Here is a 27,168-nt window from a genome sequence, read left to right as displayed (position 1 = left end):
CTATCTTAATGCTAAATGCACACAACTCCCTCCCCCCGACCACCACCACACACACACATTCAGTCTCATTCAAAGACTGAGACAGGAAGAGCAATGACAGCTTGTAGGGGTTTGATTGAACCTCAGACCTGATGACTGACAGAGCCTTTCTGCTGTAATCCCACTGGAAGGATCCCTTCCCCACTAACCTTACCTAAATGATCAAACTAGGAGCCCAAGAACAAGAACCCAGGCCACTGATAGTCTTGGAGAGTTGTATCCGAGCCAGGCCAGAGGGAGAAGTCCTGCCACGGGAAACCAGCTCAGCCTGTGTTAACAGATCCTGGGTCCTGAGCACTGATCTGCAGTCTCAGGAATAGGGTGAGCTCAAAAGCCAGAATCCACCCTGGGCATAATCAACAGACTTGTACAAAAGACTGAAGAGAAGGAAGCCCAAAGAATGTGGAGCACCCAAAGGCAGGCTCTCTCTCTTGAATGAGTTCCTGGCATTTGAGGAAGGAGATAGGGAGAAATGGAGAAGGGAGTTAGTTTCTTCTTTTCCCCAGAGTTAAATAGGGCAGCCCCCTTGGGATGGAGGGAGAATAGCCTGCTACTTTTCATGCTGTGCTCTGCCTAAATTAACAACAGAGGGCCTGACAGCTTTGATGACACCCTCCACAATCCTTCAGGCCTCCCTCCCACAGAGAAGAGCCAGGCTGCAGAATAAATGAAACAGCCAGAATGCTAGGCTGAGGTTTCCTCCTGCCTCAGAAGAGTAGCTATTGGCCAAGTCCCCTTTAAAGTCGTAGGGATTGACAAACCAGACTAAGAAGAGGAAAAAGCTATTCCAGGCCTGCCAGGCCTCCCCACTTTGTTCATTCCTGCTTGGAGAATCCTTCTCTCTTTCTTCTACCTTGGTAAGCCATGCCACCTGTCACAGCTCAACCTGAGCCACCCCGAAGCTCTAGCACACGCCACGCTCACTCATTTTCCATCTCTCCAGGGAAACCAGCAGTGGGAGATCCACTTTTTTTTAATGGTCAGGGCTTGGTTATTGTTACCACATGCTAGGTCCTACTGTGTGCTAGGATCTGTCACAGACCATCTGTAATCCCGGTAACAACTCTGCAAGGTCAGGACTGAGCCCAGAGAGGCTGAGGGCACACACATGACTACTGGATTGCCTATAATAAATGGACTCTAATAGAGGACAGGAATCCGGCAGCAGCAGCCATCACTGACTGAGCACTTACTAAATGCAAAACTCTGAGCTAAGCACTTTATTACCTCTTCTTATCATCACACAAATGCGCAGAGCTAGAGATGTTTTTCTTTCATGAAAGGTAATGAAAGTGGCCGGGCGCAATGGCTCACAACTGTAATCTCAGCACTCTGGGAGGCTAAGGTGGTTGGATCACCTTAGCTCAGGTGTTCAAGACCCGCCTGGCCAACATGGCGAAACCCTGTTTCTACTAAAAATACAAAAAAAATTAGCCTGCGTGGTGGCAGGCATCTGTAGTCGCAGCTACTCAGGAAGCTGAGGCAGGAGAATTGCTTGAACTGGGAGGTGGAGGTTGTAGTGAGCTGAGATCACACTACTGCACTCCAGCCTGGGTGACAGAGCCAGACTCTCTCTCTCTCAAAAAAAAGTAATGAAAGTGATGGTCAGAGAGGTTAGCCAACTTGCCTTGGATCATGCAACTAGTGACAGAAGCAGGACTCAAACTTCATCTGACATGACTCCAAAGCCCTGTGCAAGACTGAAAACGTGTCTATAAATTACTTCTGCTGAGGGGGCTGTCCGGCTACACTTTGCCCATGGTGATTAGAGTTTGGAAGGCCAAAGACTTAGCTCTCCAGAGTGCAAATAACCCAAAATGTGTGGGCCACTTCTGAGCAGGCCGATTCTCCATGCAGGAGTCCCAGGACAGTGCTCAGATAACTCCCAGCCATCCCAAGTCCTCACAGGAACATCTTACAGGTAGAGGTTTCCCAGCTGTTTTGTTCATCTGTTCATCCATTCATCTACCTACCCACCTGGCCAGCCATACATCCATGCACCTGGTACTGATCATAATCTTGAAAGATACGATCCTGAAAAGTCAAAATCCCTAAAGTCAAAAATCACAATCCCAAAAGATTAAAATTCAGAATGTAGAAATCCTAAAGGCCAGATGTGGTCATGGAGAAGCCAAATATCATTCCTTCTTACTGTATTTCTCACAGCACAATGGAAGAGGTCAGCAAAACCATTCCCTCGCAAAACGGCTGTGGTAAGTGTACAGGGCTACTTAATGGTGAAAGACAAAAGTTTAAAAGATAATTATCGCTGACACTGCAAAAGGGGAAGAGCGCTTAATTGCAACAGCTGATCAAGAACCAGACTTTCAAATGGACTGCATATACTTACAATATTTCTATACCACAAACATTCTCCAAATGCAAGTGCAGTGAGTATTTTGAAGATCATGAAAGTGAAAATACAAGCAAAAAATACAAGAAATTTCCCCTACCAAATTATTCAATCATGTACAACTTCTGTCCCTTTACACATAGAGCCAATTTGCTAAGTGATGCATTTCACCTTCACATAATTTCAAATACTAGAGGTACAAATTGTATAAAGACTGTTAGAGAGTTCTAATTTGTTTTATGCATCTTTGGCAAATTTGACTCCTTGAAAGTGCATTATCACAAGGTTGCCTTTGTGTGTAAGCATTGTATGTGTTTGTAAAACTGCTGAAACTTCCTCAAAAAATGAAAAAGTGTCTTTCTTTTTACACCTGCATTTGTGAAAGATACAATTTCTTGAGATTTGAGCTCTTTGGATAACTGCATATGAAAATGTGTAGCCCAAACCCCCATGTATCTATCTACCCGTTAACTGAATACTTATTATATGTCCAGCACTGACAGATGAGACCTATGCAGTTCTCATTTTCAAGGAGCTTTAAGTCTGGTAAGGGCAACAATGAGAAAGCAGGTCAATGTAACTTTAGCATGAAAGACCTACGATTAAGGAATGACAGTGTATTACAAACAGGGGCATCTGCCACACTGAATAGTCAGGAAAGGAGGGAATGACATCCACCTAGGCTAACCTGAGGATGCGTTGGAGCTGCCCTGGTACATCTGAGAGGGCTGATAAAGTGAGTGACAAAGCCCAGAGGGATCCTGGTTGCTTCATGTCCTCTGTCCTCCCAGACCTCATCAGTCTGTTGGTGATGGACTCACTTTGGTTCAGCCATGCTCTACGCTCATTTGTACATGCCATCCCGTCTGCCCAGAACACTATTCCTCAAAGTTTTGCATATCTGACTTTCTTATATCAACCAGGCCCTGCCTCCCCATCATCCCCTTCTAGAATCCTTCCCTGACCACCCAAACAAAAGTGGCTACTGCCTTCCCCCAGACCTACCCTAACTCATCACTCGGTCTTACTGCCTTCATGCATAGATCATGATACAAATTGTCTTATTTCTTGTTTTCCTGTTTATGGTCTGTCTTTCTGCCCGACCCTTCCAGAATGTTAGCAGCATAGCACCTTGCCTCTCTCTCTTTGAACATTGCTATATTCTTAGCATCTTTAACAGTGTTTGACCTATAATATACCCTTAATAATTTTTTTTTTTTTGAGACAGAGTCTCACTCTATTGCCCAGGCTGCAGTGCAGTAGCATGGTTTTGGCTTACGACAACCTCCGCCTCCCAGGTTCAAGCGATTCTCCTGTCTCAGCCTCTCAAGTAGCTGGGATTACAGGCATGTGTCACCACAATAATTTCTGTATTATTAGTAGAGACGGGGTTTTGCCATGTTGGCCAGGCTGGTCTTGAACCTCTGACTTCAGGTGATCCGCCCGCCTCAGCATCCCAAAGTACTGGGATTACAGGTGTGAGACACCATGCCCGGCCTCCCTTAATATTTATAGAATAAAAGATGAAATGGATGAATGCATGAACAAATGCACGAATTCAAGTTCCTGAAACAAGTTCAGCATGGCACTGAGAATGGGAAACGGAAAGAGATGAACCAAAGGTGTCTGTAGGGATCAGGCCCATGCAGGTTTCCAAAGACTTGCTAAGGAAATTGGACTTTATTCTAATGGTGACTCTACTACAAGTTTCTTTAGTCCCAAGACAGGGCTGCAGCTAAACCAGAGAATATAGAGGTTAGGAAATTGAGAAAAAAGATGAATTGTTTTCTGATATGCCCTCCTGCCTGAGTCACTTATCAGCTTTGTGAGGTGTAAATTCCAAATAACCTCCTTACTTAGTGCTTTAGCTTATTAGAGAGGAAAAAAATCCTTAGACAAGATAGAAAAGGCAGTATTATGGGGGAAATTCGTAAGACAGATTTCAAGGAGGCTGCAGAGAATCAAAAACCAGAGTCCACAGCCTGGCCAGTGGAATAATATGGACATGGGGCAGAAGAAAATGACCAGGGGAGGCAGAAAGCAGGCCCTGCCAGTAGTGCAGGATATTCCTCACAGCATGTGGCATGGTGTGGGGTCTCAAAAATACTGGAATTTATGTCTATCATGGAGCTCTGGAGCCTGTGTAGCAAATAGAGGACAAAAGTCAGAGGTGTAGGCTAGCGTGGTGGCTTACACCTGCAATCCTAACGCTTTGGGAGGCTAAAGTGTGTGGATCACTTGAGCCCAGGAGTTCGAGGCCAGTGTGGGCATCATGGTAAAACCTCATCTCTACAAAAAAATACAAAACATGAGCCAGGCAGAGTGGCACGTGCCTGTAGTCCTAGATATTTGGGAGGCTGGGGTGGGAGGTTCATTTGAGCCTGGGAGGCAGAGGTTGCAGTGAGCCTAGATCATGCCACTGCACTCCGGCCTGGGTGACAGTGAGACTCCGTCTCAAAAAAAAAAAATAAATAAAATAAGAAAAAAGAAAAAAGTCAGAGGTGCAGTGAGGGCTCTTATCTCTGCTCCTGGGCCAGAAAAATAGGAAGACGCTGGGGGAAGTGGGAGCTGAAGACAGGATGGGGAAACTGCTGAACAACTCACACTGCTAGGAGATGAGGACATCCTGGCAGAGTGGAGAGTGCAGTTTGTTCATAGGAGACTCATCTTTGAGATCTAGGAATTAATGAGGAAACTAGAAGGGGGTAAAGAGAAAAGGGCTGAAAATATTGTCAAACCAGATCCTATGGAAGTCACTATAGCTGATAGGGAGCACCTACTATGTCTCAGGCACTGTATTAAGTAAGCACTTGATACATTTGTTTAATTTAATCCTTGTAGCAAGTCTATGAACTGAGAAAAATCAAGGTTTCAAAAGCATGCATAATTTGCACAAGATAACACAGCTAGAAAGTAGTAGAGCAGGGATTTGAACCCAGGTCAATCTGATTTCAGAGACTAAGCATGAGGAGGAGACATTTAAGGCAAAAGAAATAGGTATAGTAGGAAGTGAGGGATAAATCAACCGGCCTGGACATTGATTGTTGATGCCCTCTTTACCCTGTCCCACTAAGCCATTTCTGCCCATGGTCCTCTGCCCACAGAGCCCTAATACTTCCTTGAGAATCCACACCACCTTGCTTTTAGTCCTCATGGCCTACATAGGGTCCACCCCTGGTTCTCAGTGTGAAGCATGTGTATCAGGCCTCTTCGATTAGTATGATGTAGTTCCTGGCCACAGGAGATGGTTGAGGACATAAATGCAACCTAAATGTGTCTAATCGGTATGAATCTCAGAGCTTCTGGCCCAGACTCTGGCTCTTTCCTACTGGATTTTAACCTTGATGACATGAGTTTGGGACTACTGCAGCTATCTTGCCACCAGGTCCTAGATGTGCCAGGGACCTACTCGTGGAGCTCAAGACTGAATTCAGCACACAGGTGGGAGGAGCCCAGAGTCTGAGAATATGACTTCTAGTGATACTGTCTAAGCCTTGAACCCCATTGTTTCCAAACCCAGCTCTATCTTGAGCTTTTCAGTGACATGAACCCATAAATTCTCTCATTTTAAAGGTAAATTTCTCTGTATATTCTGTCATATGCAATTAACAGTCTTAATATATGCCACCACTAATAAAGGAAGCATCTGCCTGTATGAATAAAGAGAGAAGGCTCTGGGTGAGAATCCCAGAGGGAGCAAATGAAATGCTACTGTTGGGGCCACCCACTTACAGAGACGGAGCTTTTCCAAGGCAAAACACCAAACTGGAGGAGAGGCAAGATTTAGTCTGTCTGACGAATAATTTTAACCAACCAAATGTCTGAACATCTTATTCGAGAAAAACAGAACATTTAATAAGTCTGTATTTGCTTGGCTGACAATGTCAGCTCTCAGAAACTTATGGAGAAATGCTATTATGTCTTTGTTGTGACTCAAAAGCTCGAAAATTGTATGTTTTTTATTTTGTTTTAGTTTTAGTTTTTGTATTTTTTAACGAAGTCTTACTCTGTTGCCCAAGCTGGAGTGCAGTGGCATGATTTCGGCTCACTGAAACCTCTGCCTCCTGGGTTCAAGTGATTCCCCTGCCTCAGCCTCCCGAGTAGCTGGGATTACAGGCTCCCACCACCACACTCAGCTAATTTTTATATTTTTAGTAGAGATGGGGTTTCACTATGTTGGCCGAGCTGGTCTCAAACTCCTGACCTCAGGTGATCCAGCTGCCTCAGCCTTCCAAAGTGCTGGGATTACAGGCATGAGTCACTATACCCGGTCTATGTTTTTTATTTTTAAAGGGAAGAAACCTTGGGCAAACATGATCATGGAGTTTTAAGAGTTTATTAAGAGCATAATAAGACAAATCTCAAAGTCAGAGAAAAACTAGGGATGATACAATGGCCAGAGACCAGGGAAAGGGGAGGAGCCAAAATCTGATGCTAAAAAATACCAAATCTCAGCTATCTAAAGTAATCCTCAAGGGTTCTGGCAAGACATTATTTATCAATCATGTACTTTTTTCCCATAAAGTCCAATCTCATTCTCAAATTCTCTCTTACCTAGCATCCTAGCCAGCCACAATGAATTGAGCAAAGTTGGGACACGAGAAGAAACCCATTTGCCATCTCTAGCCTAACAACACAGGGAACTCCTGGAGCTCAAATTATAAAAGGATGTGTACAAGAAGTGGAAGGTGGGGCACAAATCCATTGTGGAATGGGCCCACGTGAACAATGGCAGAAAGAATAAAGTCTAGAAGAGGCTGAGGTTTGTTTATTTAAAGTGAAACAAAACAAAAACAAAATTTCCATTTTTAAAAGAATGAAAATAAAGGAGGGCTTTAAAAAGAGAGAGAGAGAGATATAGTTGTCTCTGCTTAGGGAAGATGACCCAACATAAATAGAGAAGGCAGAATTCTCCAGCTTCTGGGTTTAGTTCCACATCTTCATTAGGAGGAATGATCTTCACCAAGAAAAAGGGAATAAACCTAGTTAAGAGAGCCTGAGAGTCCATGATGGGGAAGAAGAAAGGGAAGCCCTCCTCTCCTGTAGCTGAGCTGCAGACCCAGCTATCGGTGGTGCCCCAGGGACATAAGGGAAGTTGGGACCGAGAAATCTTTGGGTGATCTCTGAGGAATCAAAGGCAAGGGGGAAAAGGCCAGAATGTTAGAAACTGGCAAACAGCATCCTGACTTTCAAAGAAGAGGAAAAACAAATTCCATAACCTATTATCGACCTCTGCAAAAGGCCAAGCAGCAGTGTCAACCTGGCAGATTTCAGAGCACACAGGAAAGGAGACAGCAAGAAAGGGCAAACAACTCGTATAAAAATGGACGGCAGATGAGTACAGGCAATTCACTTAATAGAAAATACACTCGGCCATTGAGCTGGCCATGGTGGCCGGTGAATGACATCTCAGCTACTCAGGAGGCTGAGCCAGGAGGATTGCTTGAGGCAAGGAATTCAAGATCAGACTGGGTAACATAGTGAGCCTCTGTCGCTACAAAAATTTTAAAAAAATAGCCAGGCACAATGTGGTGGCCCACAACTGAGGTCCCAGCTACTAGGGAGGCTGAAGTGGGAGGACTGTTTGAGCCCAGGAGTTTGAGGCTACAGTGAGCTATAATCACATCTCTGCACTCCAGCCAGGGTGATAGAGTGATACTCCGTGTCTTAAAAAAAAAAAAAAAAAAAAAAAGTGAACAGTAAATATAAAAGATCCCCACCATCATGGAAATACACATTAAATTAAGATAATCAGATACTACTTATGTAGCACGCCATATAAAATTAAAAGACATAATATCATCAACTATTGGCAAAGATATGGGGAAATGACACATTCACTAGTGGAATACATAGCTTTCTTTAAAGGGCAATTTGGTGGTATTGATTAAAATTAAAAATGTATCGTACTTTTACCCAGCAATCTGAAAGACACATGCAGAGGCTTGTAGAAGGTTAATACAAAAATTTTAAATACAGGTTTTAAAATTACACTACAGTACATCTACACTATGAAATACCATATGAGTAAAAGTTAAAGGTGATTCATACATATTGATACTGAATGATCTTTAAGATGTCATTATTCATGCTTTCAGAAAGCACAGATAAACACATATTTCTATAAGTGCATATGCGTATATAAATTAATACAAAATAGTTTAAAAGTCAATTAACCTGACAATAGAGATTACCTTGGGAAGGTGATTTGGGATATCTTTGTCTTTAGTTTTTGTATTTTTATACTTAGAATGTTTTCATTTATTATATGGTTAAATATACATTAATATATATTTAATAATTTGTATATATTTAACTATATATGTACATATGTAGATATCCACACATATACACAGTCGGCCCTCTGTATCCAGGGTTTCATATCCATGGATTCAACCAACCACAAATTTAAAATATTTAGAGGGAAAAAAAGGATGGTTGTGTCTGTACTGAACACATACAGACTTCTTGTCATTATTTTCTAAACAATAAGGTATAACAGCTATTTACATAGCATTTACATTGCATTACGTATTATGTGTAACCTTGTAATCTAGAAATGATTTAAAGTATGTACATAGGTTGTATGCAAATATACCATTTTATATAAGGGACTCTGAGTATTTTGGTATCTGTGGGGCTTTTTGGAACCAGTCTTCCATGGATACCAAGGAATCACTATATACATATAGTGTAAACATATATATATTAAAAGAATGAAAAAATAAAGACCAGGAAACAGTGACTGTTGGGGACTAGTGTGTGCACTAGGAGTAAGATGTGTCAAATCTACCCAGTTTCCTTCTCCTGGGGTGACAAGGGAAATGCCAACCGCACTGTGAACTGATACCCGCAGGCTACTGGCAGACCCTTTCATATCGTTATTATGGAAACAATAAAAAAAATGCAGACTGGATGACAATGCTAGAAGCAGAGCCAAAACTGACTTAGTTACTGATTCAGGGTCCATGGGGAAGCTCCTAGGGCAGTCTTTGGTCCTGTTCTGTTCAACATCTTCATTCGTTCATTCTAATATCTCACTCACTCACCAGACATTTAAGAGCTTACTCTCAAATGTGTCAGATGTTGTGCATTGAGATATAAAGATGGGCCGGGCATGGTGGCTTACACCTGTAATCCCAGCACTTTGGGAGGCTGAGGCAGGTAGATCACCTGAGGTCAGCAATTCGAGACCAGCCTGACCAACATGGTGAAATCCCATTTCTACTAAATACAAAAAATTAGCCTGACGTGGTGGTGGGTGCCTGTAATCCCAGCTACTCAGGAGGCTGCAGCAGGAGACTCGCTAGAACCCGGGAGGCAGAAACTGCAGTGAGCTGAGATCGTGCTATTGCACTCCAGCCTGGGCAACAAGAGCAAGACTCCAACTCAAAAAAAAAAAAAGATACAAAGATAATTTCTGCTTTGAGCCAAGGATACTGAAAAATAGACAGAAGAGGGAATCAAAACCAGTGTGAAAAATGCTCAGCCTGAAGTGTTATGGGAGCTCCAGAGGGTAGGGCCTGACCATACCCTGGCCTCTTGACGGAGATCACTCTTTATACCTCTATTTATATTTCATGAGGTCTGTACACTTCATGAAAGAGATCATAAAGCTAAAAAATACCAAGAATTCCAAAAACCACATATATATGAGGTAGAAAAGATTCGAAAGCTAAACATCCCGGTACACTCCATTTCCAGTCACTAAAAAGTTCTACCCTTAGGTTACAAGAGAATACGCTTGAGTTTTGAGGCCTCACTGAAAGAACACTATCGAAGAGCAAGGTGTCAGGATAGGAAGCAATGGGCCCAGTGTGAGATGAAGACCAGATAAAGGTATACCCAGACTTTTTCAGGGTCACTCTGATCTCTCTGAGCCCTCGACTCCACTCATAATCCTCCTGTTTTCTCTCAGGGAATCACCTACAGCCAACAGAGCCAGGAATTTCAAGATCTCTGATTATATGGTTGGTTGGACTATTTGAGGGAGGGAGCAAGCAGAATATCGCTCCCAGGTCAGCTCTCAGCCACATGGTAGGTAGTCTGTAGCAGATTTTTAGTTTGCAAGACCTTTCTTGCCTGTCCTCTCCCCACACCCCAGTTTGGTGCCCCAAGGTTGTCCCTTCCACCACACTTAAGAAAAACCATGAAGCACACATATGCCAGTTTCTACAGCTGTGGATCCCAGGCAGTCATTTCACCCTTTCAGGCCTTAGTGTTTTTGTTTAATGAAGAAAGTTAACAAAGAGAGGGCAGTGCTTAATACAAATGAGTGAACAGTGGAATTTCAGGCACCCAGGAGGACCTATCTGGGTCCTAGTCCTAGTATAGGAGGTGCTCTGGCAGGGACCCTCCCTCCATCAGGACTAACCTCTTCAGTGACGATCGAGACAGCACCTGTGCAGCCTGGTTCATGGCCCTGACCCAAGCATTCATGTCCTCCTGGGTGTCGGCACTGAAGTAGTAGGTCCTCATGCCCGACTGCTCAGCCTGAGAGCCTGCTGTGGAGCTGTTATAGATGAGCGCTCGCATCCCCGTGTGCACAGCCTGCAGCATGAAGACAGAAACGCAGGTCAGAGGGAGGTTATCACACATTTCCTTTCTAGGAGCAAAAGCAAGGAGGCACTCTGGCCCTTCCAGACTAAAAGTCCAAGCACCACCCAGCTTGTTTCCACACCTAAAAAACATTACAGGCTAGATTCCTCTTTCTTAGTGCAGCCAGGCCCACTGACAGCTGTGTCTGTTTCCCCATAGAAAAAGCCCTGCAGCTGTACCTGTTTCCTATTTATCTTTCTCCTGCTTTGGGGGTTGGGAATGTGCACAAAGTCAAGGCTTATGTAAGAAACAGGCTTTTCAGAAAACCCTCATTTCATAGAGACAGATCCTTGGGAATCCCTGTTCTGGTTTTTCTGAAGACTGTGATTTCTGCTTTGGCTACAATCAGACAATAATTGACTTAAAACTGGCTGCATCAACAGGTGGCTTGATGTGAATGTTCACTGTGCTTCACTGCTTAGGCATGACGTGTGATGTGTGTTCCTCAAAGAAGCTGCTGTTTTGTCTCTCCGAAAGAGGCACTACCAGATATGAGGGCAATCTGGCTGCAACAGCTGTCACCCCATTGATCGCCAGGGTTGATTCGGCTGATCTGGCCGGCTAAGCAGCTGCACACTCAGTTGAAGAGGAAAACCATCCCAATGAAGGAGGACTGGCCTTCAGTCAAGGGTATACAAGTAGCTGTGGTCCCCTGCTAGAACAAGCTCTCAAAAGAGCACTGCAGAGGTGGACAGAGCTGACCAACAGTTAACTAAATATTCTTGCAAACCTACTGTGTCCTTTTTGCCTCAAGGTGCTTTCACATGTATCCTTGCCAAAAAATCTGGAAAAAAGGTACTCAGAATGACCACTGAAAAATGACTGGGATGACACCAGTTTTTCCCCTGTGCTCTGATAAAGCAGAGACTCATCTTTTAAATTTGCAAGGAACAATCTCATCAAATCTATACAGGAAGATGGTGTGAAAAGAGAAAGATTTACTGAGTACCTACTGTGTGTCTCCTAGGTACTTCCACAACTTTAATCTCATTGTAATCTTAATAGCCTTGAGAAGTGGAGACAGAATCTCTGTTTTACAGATGTAGCAAATGAAGCTCTGAGATGTTAAGTAACTTTCCCAGATTTCCACACCTGGTAACAGATTCTTCACAGCACTTACCATTACCTGACGCTATTTATTACCTGCTTATCATCTGTCTCCTTTCTCTACAAATATAAGCTCCATGAAAGTAGAAATTTTGCTATTTTGTTCACTAATAGTAGGAACAGTGACTGGCACATAGTAGGTACTCGATAAACATTTCCTGAAAGAATGAAGAGTTGGAACCCAGGTCTGACTCCAAGTCCAGGCTTCTCTGTTTATTGCTCCTAGGTTCTGTCCAGAAGTGAGGGTGATTATCCAAATAACTGGTTCCATACTCTGAATCCAGCATGAAAGGCAGACCCCATGCAAGGACCAGGCAGAGAAAACAAAATGAGAACCAATGATAAGCTGGACAATGACATGCCTCTGGAATCACCAATAGTCATGGATGAAAACATGTCAGATGAACTTTCAGCATTTACTTCTCCTCCCTACCCTCTTAATATCCAGATCCAAAATGCATAGTAAATATAGGTCTGCTTCTGGCATTTACATATCTGAGTCCATCCAGCTCAGTGCCAAGGGAATCTAGGCAAACTTGGCCTGTAGCCAAGGATCCCTATAGTGGCTGAAGTAAACCTGATATCATTCCTTAGCATGTATAAGGTGTCATTCACTATTACAGGGAGGATTCTATTTTAAGCAAGGTGGAAATGTGCCAGTAAGAACAGAATAAGGCACAGTGGCTCACATCTGTAATCCTAGCACTTTGGGAAGCTGAGGCAGGTAGATCACCTGAAGTCAGGAGTTCAAGACCAACCTGGGCAACATGGTGAAACCTCATCTCTACTAAAGATATAAAAATTAGCTAGGTGTGGTGGCATGCACCTGTAATCCCAGCTACTCAGGAGGCTGAGGCATGAGAATTACTTGGACCCAGGAGGTGGAGGTTGCAGTGAGTTGAGATTGCGCCACTGCACTCCAGCCTGGGTGACAGAGTGAGACTTCATCTCAAAAAAAAAAAGAACAGAATAAGAAGGAACCTGTGCATGTCTTACTGAAAATCAGCAGAAATTCTTGGAAAACATCCTCTGGACAATGACCCCATAAGATCTCTGACACACTCACCCAGTCATTTGTGCCCAGTCATAGAGGGTACTGGGACAGGTGCCTATCCCACTAGACACAAGCATAGGGAGCCCTCCAAGGTACAATAAAGACAGTAGATCCCTGCTGTACAAAAATTCATGGAGTCAGCCTTGTCCAGGAAATTAACATGGGACATGCCTCAAACATGCAGACATGGGTTTGCATGTCTGTTTGCAAATAAGCCTTGAGAGTTACATCCACCATTATGAAGGAGTTACACATGATTGCAAATAAAACCCTGGTCACTAATCAAACAAGCAGGTGCTGCGCCCAGCTGCTCTTGACTCTGAAGAACAGATTCCAACTGCATTCTGCCTGTGTGATGGCATATTAGATGGATTAACTGTGAAGGCAAGATGTACAGGGAGTTTCCTTTCCATCTGGCCAAGTGACCCAAGTCCAAAGTGTCCTGAGCCTAGGAAGATGCCATAACCCAGATGATGTGAATCTTCTCACATAGTTGAATTTCTCCCTCTTCTCAATTCAGAGATGCTGTTTTCTCTGCTCTTTGCTTTCCCGTTAACATAATCCTACAAAGCAACTTTGTATAACTGAATAGAAAACAGGCTATGCCTAAAGGAAATCAGGATGTGAGCAAAGAAGAGTTTACCTCAAAGACATGAGGCCCTTAGGATATGGCTGCTCTCCTGGCTCTTGGACCTTAGTTCTAGACACAACACTGGTAAAGGAGCCAGAATCCTCATGGCTCAAGCCCCCAACAGCAGCCTTTAGAATAGAGAAACCTCAGTGGAAAATACAGGAGTACCCAAAAGGCCAGGGCCCATCAACTGGCTGGCTCGTTCTGGAACTTGTTCAATAATAATGAATCATTTATTGAGTATTTACTATGGGAAAGGCACCCTACCAAAGTTGGAGGGATAGCCTTAAACAAAGCCATTACAGTTTATAGCCACATAGAAGAAAAAGACCATGGCGCAGAGGAATGGAGGGGAAAACAGCAAGAAGGGAGGCTGCCTAAGTTGGCAGGGCCAGACCACCAGAGCCTTACAGATCATGTAGGATTTTGTCTTCATGAAAAAGCAATGAGAAACTATTAGAGAATTTTTGGTTTTTCTGAGACCAGGTCTTGCTCTGTTGCCCAGGCTGGAGTACAGTGGCACCATCTTGGCTCACTGTGATCTTCGCCTCCAGAGTCCAAGCGATCCCCTCACCCCAGCCTCCTGAGTAGCTTGTACTACAAGAGCACACCACCACACACGACTAATTTTGTATTTTTTGTAGAGATGCGGTTTCGCCATGTTGCCCAAGCTGGTCTCGAACTCCTGGGCTCAAGTGATCCACCCACCTTGGCTTCCCAAAGTGCTGAGATTACAGGCATGAGCCACTGCACCCAGCCTTATTTAAAGGGCTTAAGCTGGGGAATGATGTGATCAGGTTTTGTTTGGAAAGACCACTCCGGCTGCAGTATGCAGAGAGGTTCAAGCAAGCAGGAACATTTGAGGAGAGATGGGTCAGGAGGCTACCACAGCACAGGTGAGAGATGGTGGTGGAGACAGAGAAGGGGAGGAGCAGACAGGGTCTGGAGAGAGCTTGCAGGTAATATCTGCAGGCCTTGGTAATGGACTGGATATGAGGAGAGGGAACAGCAGGTATAAAGGATAAGAGTCTCGAGTTTACAACTTGCAGAGTTAGTGGTGCCCATTATTGAGGTTAAGAAAAGCGACTGGGCATGGTAGCTCACACCTGTAATCCCAGCATTTTGGGAGGCCAAGACAGGTGGATCACCTGAGGTCAGGAGTTTGAGACCAGCCTGGCCAATTGGCAAAACCTCATCTCTACGAAAAATACAAAAATTAGCTGGGTGTGGTGGTGGGCACCAGTATTCCCAGCTACTCGGGTGGCTGAGGCAGGAGAATTGCTTGAACCCGGGAGGCAGAGGTTGCAGTGAGTGGAGATTGCGCCACTGCACTCCAGCTTGGGTGACAGAGTGAGATTCTGTCTCAAAAAAAAAAAAAAAGAAAAAGAAAAGAAACTTCTCATGTCCAATCTTTAGGCTGACTACAAGCAGCACAGTGAATAGGGTAAGAACTTGGGCTCTTGGAATCAGCCTGAGGTCCAAGGTGGACTCTGCCTCTTGTCCAGTGGGTAACTCTGGGTAAATTACTCAACCTCCTCATCCCTTTGTTTCTTCATCTTTAAAATAGGACCATGGCTAAAAGTAGCATTTACCCTATAAGGCCATGTGAGGATGAAATGAGACAATACATATACGGTGCTTAGAGCACAGCCTGGCATTCGTGAGGCTCAAAAGGCGGCAGTGGATGTTACTGAAGGAGCAGTCACTTGAGCAACTTAGGGAGGTTGGCTGAAAGAGCATTCTAGAAACTTTAAGACTCTTCTTCCTCCCTCCCCATCACAAATTTAGAGGGGAAATACAAGTAAGCCTGAACCCACCATATCTTGGGAAGTATAAGCATTGTCATTGACCGCAATTCCGATTACACATGACTGCTCCCTGTGGTCCCTGCCTACAGGATGGGACTAGCAGAACTAGCTGATGAACTAGTTTTCCCCGTGAAAGGTCTGGGTGGGTGAATCAACCATTTACAGTGCAGTGATACAGAGCTGTGGAAGTAGAGAAGAAGGGTACTTCACCTGTCGACAGGGCTCAGAGAAGGCTTCCCAGAGAAGGTGACCCTGAGCAGAGAACTGAAGGACAAGTAAGAGTTGGGGAAAGGGCATCCCAGGCTGTGGCTGAAGTTTAAGTAAAGGGCTACAGGCAAGAAATATTCTGGGGCCTTAAGCAACTGTATATGGCTACGGGAAAGACATAAGACAGGAGTGGCTAAAAATGTGGCTGGAGAGATAAGCTGCCTCGTGAATCAAGATTGGCTTTATTGGCCAGGCATGGTGGCTCACGCCTTGTAATTTCAGCACTTTGGGAGGTTAGAGACCTGGCCAACATGGTGAAACCCCATCTCTACTAAAAATACAAAAACAAAATTAGTTGGGCATGGTGGTGGACACCTGTAATCCGAGCTACTCGGGAGGCTGAGGCAGGAGAATTGCCTGAATCCGGGAGGCAGAGGTTGCAGTGATGAGCCAGCATCACGCCACTTACTCCAGCCTGGGCGACAGAGAGAAACTCTGTCTCAAAGAAAAAGAAAAAGAAAAAAATGATTGGCTTTATCCTGAAAGCAGTGAAGAACCACTGAAGGGCTTATAGAGGAAATACAATCTGAACAAGCATGCAACTTAGGAATAGTGTGGAGGATGACCTGGAGGCTGCAGAGGAGTTCCAAGGCTGAATCAGCGACAGCCAACACTTACAGAGCACTTAGTATATACCAGGTCCTGCTCTGCAGTGTGCTCCCCAGGGGAGGGATGGTGGTGGCCAAGACAGAACAGTGGCAGCAGGGGTGGAGTTCAGGAAGACATGAACTTGACAGATGTGCAAAGAACAAAATCGAAAGGACAAAGAAAAAAGGCAGCTCTTTCTTGTTGTCTTCTCATCCTCTAATAATACACATGCTGATGCAAACTTGAGAATATAAGCCCTACAAAGGCCAGGATTTTGTCCTGTTCATTGCTGTATCCCTAGCATCTATTATACTATCCAACAGACTCTCAGAGCACGCAACAGAAGTTTATCAAATAGAACTACATAAGTGAAAAACCATGCCTCTTGGCATGCCTTCAGAATCTAGAGCAGGGGGCCAGGCGCAGTGGCTCACGCCTGTAATCCCAACACTTTGGGAGGCCAAGGTGGGTAGATCACAAGGTCAGGAGTTTGAGACCAGCCTGACCAACATGGTGAAACCCCGTCTCTATAAAAAAAAAAAAAAAAAAAAAACACAAAAATTAGCTGGGCATGGTGGCACATGCCTGTAATCCCAGCTACTTGGGAGGCAGAGGCAGGAGAATTGCCTGAACCTGGGAGGCAGAGGTTGCAGTGAGCCAAGATCGTGCCACTGCACTCCAGCCTGGGCGACAGAGTAAGACTTCATCTCAAAAAAAAAAAAAAAAAAAAAAAAACAGAATCTAGAGCAGGGACCTTAACATTTTTTGTGGCACGGACACTTTTGACAGTTTGATAAATCCTATGAGCCTTTTTCAGAATGTTAAGCACACAAAATAAGGTAAATTTATTATACTGAAATACAGTTCTTAAAACATTTTTTAAATGTGTGGTATAGTGATGCAGGTGTTTGTTTACTAATGTACTGCATAATGGATCTGGTGGCAGATGTTATAATTATTGTGATTTTAAAATGGTGATGAGCATAAATGATATTTCAAGATATCTGCAACAACTGTAACGTGTTATGAAGGGATCTATGGTTTTTACTGGTAACCAAGTCACAGGTACTGCTGATACACATTGCGACCTGCTTTCTTAATTGAAAGAAATGCTATATTTTAGTTAAAGGTTAAAAAGTAGGCCAGGCACGGTAGATACTCTGAAATATCTCAGACAAGATGCCCTAGCAACAGTATGAGAACTTCAGCTCTAGATACAGAGAAAGACCAGCATCAAAGGCAGGTATCAGGGCCAGGAACAAAACACTGTGTATTCCTTGATATGCCCAAGAATATAGACCCTGAGCTGCACCCCCAGGGCACACCCTCTGGCCCCTAAAAGAAGGATACTGCAACCCAAATGAAAAGATAACTCTTTCAGACTCAGGAAACCATTGCCCTTTCTGGAGAACCATCTAAACACCACCAGATCTGTCTGTAGTAGCTTTTCACTGCTCTCAGATCCTAAGGATCTCAAAGACCTCCCCCAAACACACGAAACCTTCTGCCTCCTAGATAAAAGATTTAGGGAACACTCTTGGTGAAGTCTTTCTAAGAAAAATGTTAAGAAAAGAAATCCAAGACAGATTAAAGATGTTTGCCTAGAATTTATTTTCACACCTCCAATGAAGTGTTAAGATAAAATACATACAGTTAGGGTATGTTACTTTGAGGATATGCCAAATGTTGTTCCCAAAACATCACATACAACATCACTATCCCAATTATTTGCCCAATTGGGCAGTGCTCAACTCTAGAAAGGAGAGTTTTCTAAGGAAGATTTTTCAGGCTGTAAAGAGGAGTCTGAAAGCCACTGAATAAAATGTTTTCAGAGCCAGGAATAAGTTTCTAAAATGATACAATAAATGTGAATTCAAACCACCTTCTACCTCCTGGGTTGTCTGTGCAGCCAATGACCAAGATAAAACATGGAAGAAAAAGCAAGGAAGAAGAGAAAATAATACAAGGTGGGAGCCCTGTAATAAACCTGAAAGAGAGCAGAATTCAGGGCCAAGTTCTGCCTCTGTCATCTTCCGGCTTTGTGACTTTGAGCAAGTTTCTTAAGCTTTCATATCCTTCCCTCACCATGAGTATTAAATGAGGTCACATGAATAAAAGTACTTCCCAAATCTTAAAATGTCAAAGATGTAAGGCAACAGTATTCCATGCAACATGACGCAGAGCACTATCCCAGAATCACCAACCCATAGCAATTCTGGAGTGACACTCAGCAGCATCACTCAAGGGAAAGAGAGGGACAACTCAAACCTGTTGATGAGCAAAGCCAAAGCGTCAGCTCAGTTTTGTGTCTCCTTAGGAAGGAAAGATAAAAGGAAGAGGAAACTGACTTTCCAACCACTGGCACCACCATGGACACCAGATCAAGGTGCTGATGCAGACTCCCACTTTGCAAGCCCCTCACAGATGAAGGACCGGCCGCTAACACCATGGACACCACGGATCAACACTTTCCTTTAACCCTTCCAGAGAACTTCCAAGGTAAGTACAAGGTGTCTTACCTTGTACTTTCCCATGGTCCTTTATCTGCGGCTGGAAAGCATGATTTCTGTTCAATCTCTGCTTTACTACCTACTGTCTAGTATTCATCTTGTACCCCCAACATGGAAATGACCAAGCAACAAATGTAGTAGGGGCAGGAGCCCCTACTACAGCTTGAAACGTATGACATTGCCTCATATCTTGAGCAAGAAAGGGCTGTGCCCTGTAGCGACTGGCACCAAGGGCTGCTTGCTTCAGTGCTCTCTAGGACTGGCACCTCAACTGCTATTAAAGTGGATCTTCAATCCACCCCACCCTTCCCTTCCCTGGGGGACCCAAGATCTTAACACCTGCAGTAAAGGAATCTGTGGAGGCCACCAATGGAGACCTCAGGATTCTCCATGTTTGAGCCTAAACATATCTTCCAAGAGCCTCCACACCTGGCCTCACAGGTTCTACAGGGCAAAACTGCCATTAATTATCATGGCCTCACGCAGCCCAAATGGTACAGTCACAAAACAAGTAGCAAAGGGGTTTTACCGGTGAAGGGATCTGCCTGGAAATCTTCAATGATCCAGAAGATAAACCAAATTTTATTCTAATTGCTTTTCAGCAAGATAAACAAAGTGGACAAACCTGACCGCCTTTTCAACATGCAGGCCCCAACCCTCAATGTGAGTTTTCACAATACAATGGATATAAACCCATTACAAGGGGTCACCAGCTGCACGAAATGGCTGGATGGTATTTAGGCTGCTGAGTATGGTGATAAGATAACTCAAGAAGGGCTTCGATAGGTCACCACAAGACTGGCAGTGACAGGAAGGAGGGGTCTGAATATTTGAATATGGCTGGGTGACTCCAAAGCTTAGATTCAAATGACGGTACATGTAATGTGATATTATTCTTGTTTAAATAACTTATAACTTGGCTAACCTGAATTTGAGAATCTCTAGCTTCTTAACTTCTTCTCCCTCCCAACAGAAGCAATTGCTTTTACAAAGGCATTTTGAGAACACAGTTTCTTTAGACAGAACAGCTGCATTAGAGGTGCAGAGGTGGTACCTTAAAGGAGTATTTGCGGCTTATGCGATCCTCAGGGGCCACAGGCGAGATCACGTAGCTGGGCAAGGGGATGCTCCCAAGGACTGCTTCTTCTCGGCTGTCTTTGAATGGAAAAACACATCAGAACAACCTTCTGGGCACCTTCCCTGGGCTCATCCACCCCACTGCTTCCAGAACTTCACCCATGTTGTTTCCTCCCCTTGTAATGTCCATCCTTCCCTAACCCATGCACTGGCAAAGCTCTACCCATTCTTAAAAGCCTATCTCTTCTCTCTCTTCTAAGAAGCCTCCTCAGATTCTCCAATGGTGGAATTCACTTCTCAGTCCCCCTGAACTGCTTTGAAAGCACCAATCGCAGTCTAGTCTTATCTTAAAAGTAAGCTCTTTCTCCACATTTTGAGACTTCCTTCTCAATACCATACCCAGAACTTTATATTCTGGGACTCCATAGAAGCTCAGATGGCCAATTCAATTCACCAGTTGCCCATCCAACAACCAAGAAATCCAGATGACAGGTTACCAAATACAATCAATGATCACACTTCTCATCTCTCTAGAGTACGTGACTCTGAATCTTGAGATCCTAAGTAGCAGGCAAACTACTACTGGATTCTATTTATTTTAACACAACAGATTAAACTTCCTGGGTTAGGACTGGTAAAGCTGAAGTCACCAACCATCCACAAATATAAAAGTGAACACTTTGGCAGGTTAATAGACTACTTGTTAGCTCACCTTTATAGTAAAATAAGCAGTAATCAGCAAGCACAAACCACCTCCTTTTCCACAGCCTCATCCCAGAACTGTCCTGCAAAGCAAAGAAAACTAGTCAGAGTACTATCTGGGCACCCTGTTGTCCCCTTCCAAGATGCAGAGCCTAATTCCAGAACCAAATATTTGCCCATATTCACTTTCTTTTAATAAATTACTGTTTTATTGAAGAGCTATTCTTTGAATAGAACATTAGAACTTAGATTAAATGATGGTTTATCCTAAGGAAGCAGGGTTTTTGTCTCCTAGAAACAAACTAATGTATAATATTATAAGCCACTTTTCTAGAAAGTAAATTAAGAAAGGAATCAGCTCTTAACAAGAAGTTTCTTTGTTGTTGTTTCTTATTTAGGTGGCTACGCTATAAAACATCTTCATTTATGCTGACTGGAAAACTGAATTTACATAGTATTGAAAAGAGTTTAAGTTACCTAAGGAATTAAGTGAGGCAAAGTTCTCATTAGATTACGCTCAGTTCTATGCCATAGAGGATGGATTCTGCTGTTATGTTTTCCTTCCATTCAATAGAAAAGGATTTGGATTCTCTTTGCTATCACATTGTCTCATAACAAAAATCTGTCTTTACTCATCTGAAATGTAAATGTTTGTATTTATCAATAATATTTTAAATAATTGTGAATATTTTTTAAAAACATGGCCAAGGCAGGAAAACAGAATGTTTTAGGGTCAGTTTTCTCTCAAACCTAGGAAAACCCCAGAGCGTCTTTTAGTTTTAGAGATGGCTATTCATATCTGTAATCCCAGTGTTTTGAGAGGCTGACACAGGAAGATTGCCTGAGGCCAGGAATTCTAGACCAGCCTGAGCAACATAGCAATACCCCATCTTCACCAAAAAACAAACAAACAAACAAACCTTTTTTTTTTTTTTTGAGATGGAGTCTTGCTCTTGTTGCCCAGGCTGGAATGCAATGGCAGTCTCAGCTCATTGCAACCTCCGCCTCCTGGGTTCAAGCAATTCTCCTGCCTCAGCCTCCCAAGTAGCTGGTATTACAAGCACTCGCCACCAACTCCAGCTAATTTTTGTATTTTTGGAGATGAGTTTTCACCATGTTGGCCAGACTAATCTCAAACTCCTGACCCAGTGATCCACCCGCCTTGGCCTCCCAAAGTGCTGGGATTACAGGCGTGAGGCACCACACCTGGCCACAAATTTTTTTTTTTTTTTTTTTTTACTTTCAGTACAGTGTTCATTAGTCAACACTTTATTATAAAATAGGCTTTATGTTAGATGATAATACCAGCATCTTGTTCAAGAAATTAAAGCCAGCTTCTTCAACAGAGAACATTATTAGAATGAAACTAGATGCAGGAACAGGAAAGTAAAGACCTGCGCCATATTCAACAAGACTCAACTACAGGCAAAGAATCACATAGTGTTGCAAAATCTTGAATTGGCTAGAGGATAGGATTACAAAAACCACGCAGCTATTGCTGGAAAATTATGTCATGCAGAGAAGAGACTGACATGATTATGTAAGTGGGTTTGTCCCAAACAAATCAGATCTTGGAGTAAGTGAAACAAGTCTATCTAACCAGCTACACATAGAGCCTAGTTTCTATGGAAAACAAATCAATTAAGCTAAACTCCCACATTTTTAATGTATATTCATCTATAGAAGCCCAAAAGGACAGTGGGATTACAAATAATTTACATTTTAGAGGCTTTCATAATTTGAAAAGTTAACCTTACAAATTTGTGTTATTAAAATGCAAAAGCAGGCCTGGCATGGTGGCTCATGCCTGTAATCCCAGCACTTTGGGAGGCTGAGGCGGCCAGATCACAAGGTCAAGAGATCGAGACCATCTTGGCCATCATGGTGAAACCCTATCTTTACTAAAATACAAAAAATTAGCCAGGCATGGTGGTGCGCACCTGTAGTCTCAGCTACTTGGGAGGCTGAGGCAGAGGAATCGCTTGAACACCAGGGAGGCTGAGCCTGCAGTGAGCCGAGATCGCACCATTGCACTCATCTGGTGACAGAGCAAGACTCCATCTCAAAAAAAAAAAAAAAAAAAAAAATAGGCAAAAGCAGGTTGGCATGGTGCCTCATGGCTGTAATCTGAGCATTTTGGGGAGGCTGAGGTGCGAGGATCACTTAAGCCTAGGAGTTTGAGACCAGCCTGGGGAATATATGGAAAACCTGTCTCTACAAAAGATATAAAAATTGGCCAGGTGTGATGGCATGCCCCGGTAGTTATAGCTACTTGGGAGGCTGAGATGGGAGGATTGCCTTGAGCCTACGAAATTGAGACTGGAGCTGATGGCACTACTGCACTCCAGCCTGGGCAACAGAGTAGGACCTTCCCCCCTACTGCCCAAACTCCTCTAACTTGAGGGAGACCTACACATCTGTTTTTTTTTTCAGTTTTGCTCTGCTGCCCAGGCTGGAATGCAGTGGTGTGATCTCCAGCTCACTGCAACCTCCACCTCCTGGGTTCAAGTGATTCTCCTGCTTCAGCCTCCCAAGTAGCTGGGATTACAGGTGCCTGTCCCTGTGCCCAGCTAGTTTTTGTATTTTTAGTAGAGACAGGGTTTCACCATGTTAATCAGGCTGGTCTTGGAACTCCTGGCCTCAAGTGATCTGCCTGCCTTGGCTGGGATTACAAATGCAAGCCACCATGCCCAACATCTTTTTTTGGAAACGGGGCTGGGATTCTGTCTCTTTCTTGCCCAGACTGGAGCGCAGGGTCATGATCATGACTCATTGCAGCCTTTACCACCCAGGGTTCAAGAAATCCTCCCATCTCATCCTCCCAAGTAGCTGAGACCACAGGCACATGCCACCACACCCAGCTAATTCTTGGTAGAAATGAGGTTTTCCATGCTGCCCAGGATGGTCTCAAACTCTGGGGGTCAAGCAATCCACCCAGCCTCCCAAAGTGCTCGGATTGCAGATGTGAGCCAAGACACCCGACACCCACATGATCTTTGAAAGCATGCCCCACTTCAGTCTTTTGCATGCAAGCACATTCCTGCACTGCAGTGAATCTATGACTTACTATGGATGCATACCTATTTACAACCAGTGAAAGGCTGAATACCTAAAAAGTTGTTTACTGCTTCAGAATATACTTGACAATTATGCAAACAATAATAGTCTACTCTTGACTGGACGGGGTGGCTCACGCCTGTAATCCCTTTGGGAGGCTGAGGAGGGCACATCTCCTGAGGTCAAGTTCAAGACCAGCCTGACCAACATGGAAAAACCCCATCTCTACTAAAAACACAAAATTAGCTGCGAATGGAGGCACATGCCTGTAATCCCAGCTACTCGGGAGGCTGAACCAGGAGAATCATTTGAACCCAGGAGGAGGCAGAGGTTGTCATGAGCCGAGATTGCGCCATTGAACTCCAGCCTGGGCAACAAGAGTGAAATTCTGCCTAAAAAAAAAAAAAAAAAGTCTACTCTCCCAAGTTTCCTTAGAGTCGTCATACATAAGCAAATCTGTATGGACTGAGGAGTAATGTGGAAGAGGGGAAGGGAAGGCTTACGGAAGATAAATCATGTTCTTGCGTCCTGTAGGTAGGTTTTTCAGTAGCTGTATAAATGACTCCATGTTAATTTCCCTTCCCATATGCATGCTCATCCAGTGACTTTTAAGCTTAGACCAACAGGCTCAGCATGAAGGCCAAGAAACTCATGTTTCTCCTAAATTCAGCAGCTGATTCTCATGCATTGAGGCTCTCACTGGGCCACTTTTGGAACAAAGACAAAGGAATGTGATGGTTGAGTAGATGAGGAAAAGGGTCACATCAGAGACCTGGAGTCAGACTCACGTGATACAGAAAGCCAACAGTATGTATACTCAGAGGCAAAGCAATGCTATACTTTTTTTTTTTTTTTTTCTGAGACAGTCTCACACTGTCACCCAGGCTGGAGCACAGCAGTGTGATCATGGCTCACTGCAGCCTTGACTTCCTGTGCTCACCTGATCTTTCCACGTCAGCCTCCTGAGTAACTGGGAGCACAGGTACATGCTACCATTTTTTTTTTCTTTTGTAGAAATGGTATTTCACATGTTGCCCAGGCTGGTCTCAAACTCCTGGGCTCAAATAATACTCCCACCTTGGATTCCCAAAGTGCTGAACAACCATAGAGAAGCACTCTATATTTCTTCTATCATGTTAGCAAACACACAGAAGGACAATTTAAAAATAGATTACTATACCCAGGAACATATGTCAGAATTACTTATGGAGGTTTTTAAAAAATCTTTAAGTCTAGGCCTGACGCTTGGAAAAGGCTGCCAATGGGGTCAGGACCCGAGTATTTCTAATAAGCTCTGAGGGCAGCTCTGAGGTTCCCTTCTGGTTGAATCACTGATTTTAGGTTGACTGGGGTACTTTGGTTTTTTGGGGCTGTTTTTTGGGGGTGTGGGAAGCTTTTCTTGCAGATTTACTAGGAGTGGTGAAGAACTTGGCCTCTGGCTTTTTAGGAGTCTATCTCACATCTTTTTTTCCCAGAGAAGGATTATTTTCCTTCATGGCCTCTTCTTTGATTTTTGGCTTCTTCCATGGGCCTTTCCCTGGGGTCTCAGACTCTGCAGCTTTTGGGGTCTCAGATGCTGGCAAGGCCTTTCTTTTCTTCCCATGAGATGTGCTGGGAATAGGACTCTGTTGGAGACTTCCTTCCTGTGGCATGTTTTTGAATCTCTACATTCTCCTTAGCAGGAGTCTTTCCTATTGGTACCACCTGTGGAATTTCGTCTTTGGAGTCATGTGCCACTTGAACTTGGGCTTTTCCTTTGCCACGCCTTTTCTTCCCATGCTCTGGGGTCTGCTCCTTCTTCGATTCAGGTTTCTTCACTGTAGCGTCACCACTTTCAGGTGCCACAGCGTCTTTACTAAGAACTGATGCAGGCTTGCTAGCATGCTGTTTCTTCTTTCTGATTTTGTTCCTCTCCTTTTGCTTTTCATGATTTCTTTCTCTTCGTTTTTTTCCTTGCTTCTTTTTTCTTCTTCTTAAGCATAGATTTTTTGGTGGCTTCATCCCAATTGCTGACAAATGAGGAAAAGATGGGAAGAGCAGCCGATTTCTCAGTTTTCACAAACAGGAGTTTCACGCTCTCCCACTTCTCCAGCAATTTTTCTGAAAGTCCTTTGGTGACAGCAACAATGTTTTCAATGATGTGCTCAATCTGCATTCCGATGTGACCAATGCATATGACACTGCAAGAACCTCTTTTAGAAATGTTTAAGACTGTTCCACCTATACAGTCATTGATCTCTCTTGATAAATTCTTGGACAGAAGGTTTACAGATACTGGAACTTTCTTTCTTTGATAGAAATGTTTCTCAATGAGTGAGGGTAAGAGCCACCTAATTCTGGCATCAGTAAGGAAGAAGTCAAAAGTGCTCAGAAGGCGGAGCTTGGCTTCAAAGGGTTTATATTCCTTCTTTAGAGTTTGGAAGGGGATAATCTGAGAAATGGTTTTAATTCCATGCTTGTTTAAAAGCTTTCTATAGAACTGTTCTGTCTTTTCAGGAGTTGAATTGGGTTCGTCCTTTGTAAATAAACAGATATCTTCTAAATCCGATCGAATACCATGAGGTAAGGGCAATCTGACCCTCAGTTCTTTACTTGGAATTTTCTGTAACACCACCATTAAAAATAAATTTTCATTCTCATTCAAAAGCAACCCATAGTCGTTCTTCCTGGACTTGCAATGTGTCAAGAGAGCATCCAATGCCTTTCTAACCTGCTCTTTGTCCAGCTGCTTCTGTGCTGTCGGGGCCGCTGGAGTCGAGGTGGAGGTTGCAGTCGTGGCTGAAGATGACAGCGGGGTGGAGGCCGAGTCCTCCATTTTGCTTTCACCTCGTGAAGGTGCGCGTGCAGAACCCCACTACTTACTTCTGAGGCACACGCGCGAGCCAAAATTTTTTTTTTTTAATTTAAAAAATAGAAATGGCTGTTAAATTGTCTTCCTTCTGCAGAAGTTTTTGACAAGCTTGAAAAAAAAATCTGACAATTTCTAAACTGAAATACAACATCAGGATTTTTCCCTCCACTTACTAAAATGCTAAAGCAAATTTAACTTGTTGATTTCAACTACTTAACAATTTTATCTTCTGCAAATCAACCAGATGATTTCTAAGGTCTTCACACATGATATTTGCTTTGTTTGGAGGTCTTATCTACACTTCTATGTCTGGTTCAGATATCACTTCCTCCAGGAAGCCTTTCTGGATGATGCCACCCCTTCCCCAGTATAGACACTCTCTGTTGTGTGTCCACAGCACACAGATCCCTGTTACAGTTACAGCCAGCCAATGCGCCTGGGCTGCTAGGTGCTGGCAATTATTTACAAATCCTTCCCTCTCTCTCCATATGTCAAAGGAGCATCCTTTGTTTAATGGGGACAGGGA

The 27,168-nt window shown here is 43.7% G+C and overlaps 1 protein-coding gene and 1 pseudogene across 2 annotated transcripts in view; both read right to left on the bottom strand.

Annotated features, from left to right (window-relative positions):
• Window positions 1–27,168, bottom strand: part of PLEKHA7 (pleckstrin homology domain containing A7) — a 239,740-nt gene that overhangs the window by 54,380 nt on the left and 158,192 nt on the right. For both annotated transcript variants that reach the window (XM_021675168.2, XM_064365136.1), the window contains exons 7-9: window positions 20,745–20,817; window positions 20,010–20,110; window positions 10,767–10,942 (exon numbers count right to left, since the gene is read on the bottom strand). In XM_021675168.2, the coding sequence (XP_021530843.2) occupies window positions 10,767–10,942; window positions 20,010–20,110; window positions 20,745–20,817 (350 nt within the window). The remainder of the gene's footprint in view (window positions 1–10,766; window positions 10,943–20,009; window positions 20,111–20,744; window positions 20,818–27,168) is intronic.
• On the bottom strand, window positions 25,096–26,808 carry LOC105720217 (ribosomal L1 domain-containing protein 1-like; annotated as a pseudogene).

The sequence above is a fragment of the Aotus nancymaae genome, unplaced genomic scaffold (assembly GCF_030222135.1).
Source record: "Aotus nancymaae isolate 86718 unplaced genomic scaffold, 86718_ANA_hifiasm-v0.15.2.pri h1tg000059l, whole genome shotgun sequence".
NCBI classification, from domain to species: Eukaryota; Metazoa; Chordata; class Mammalia; order Primates; family Aotidae; genus Aotus; species Aotus nancymaae.
Note: the sequence above shows the minus strand (reverse complement) of the source record. Positions and strands in the feature narration are given on the sequence as shown.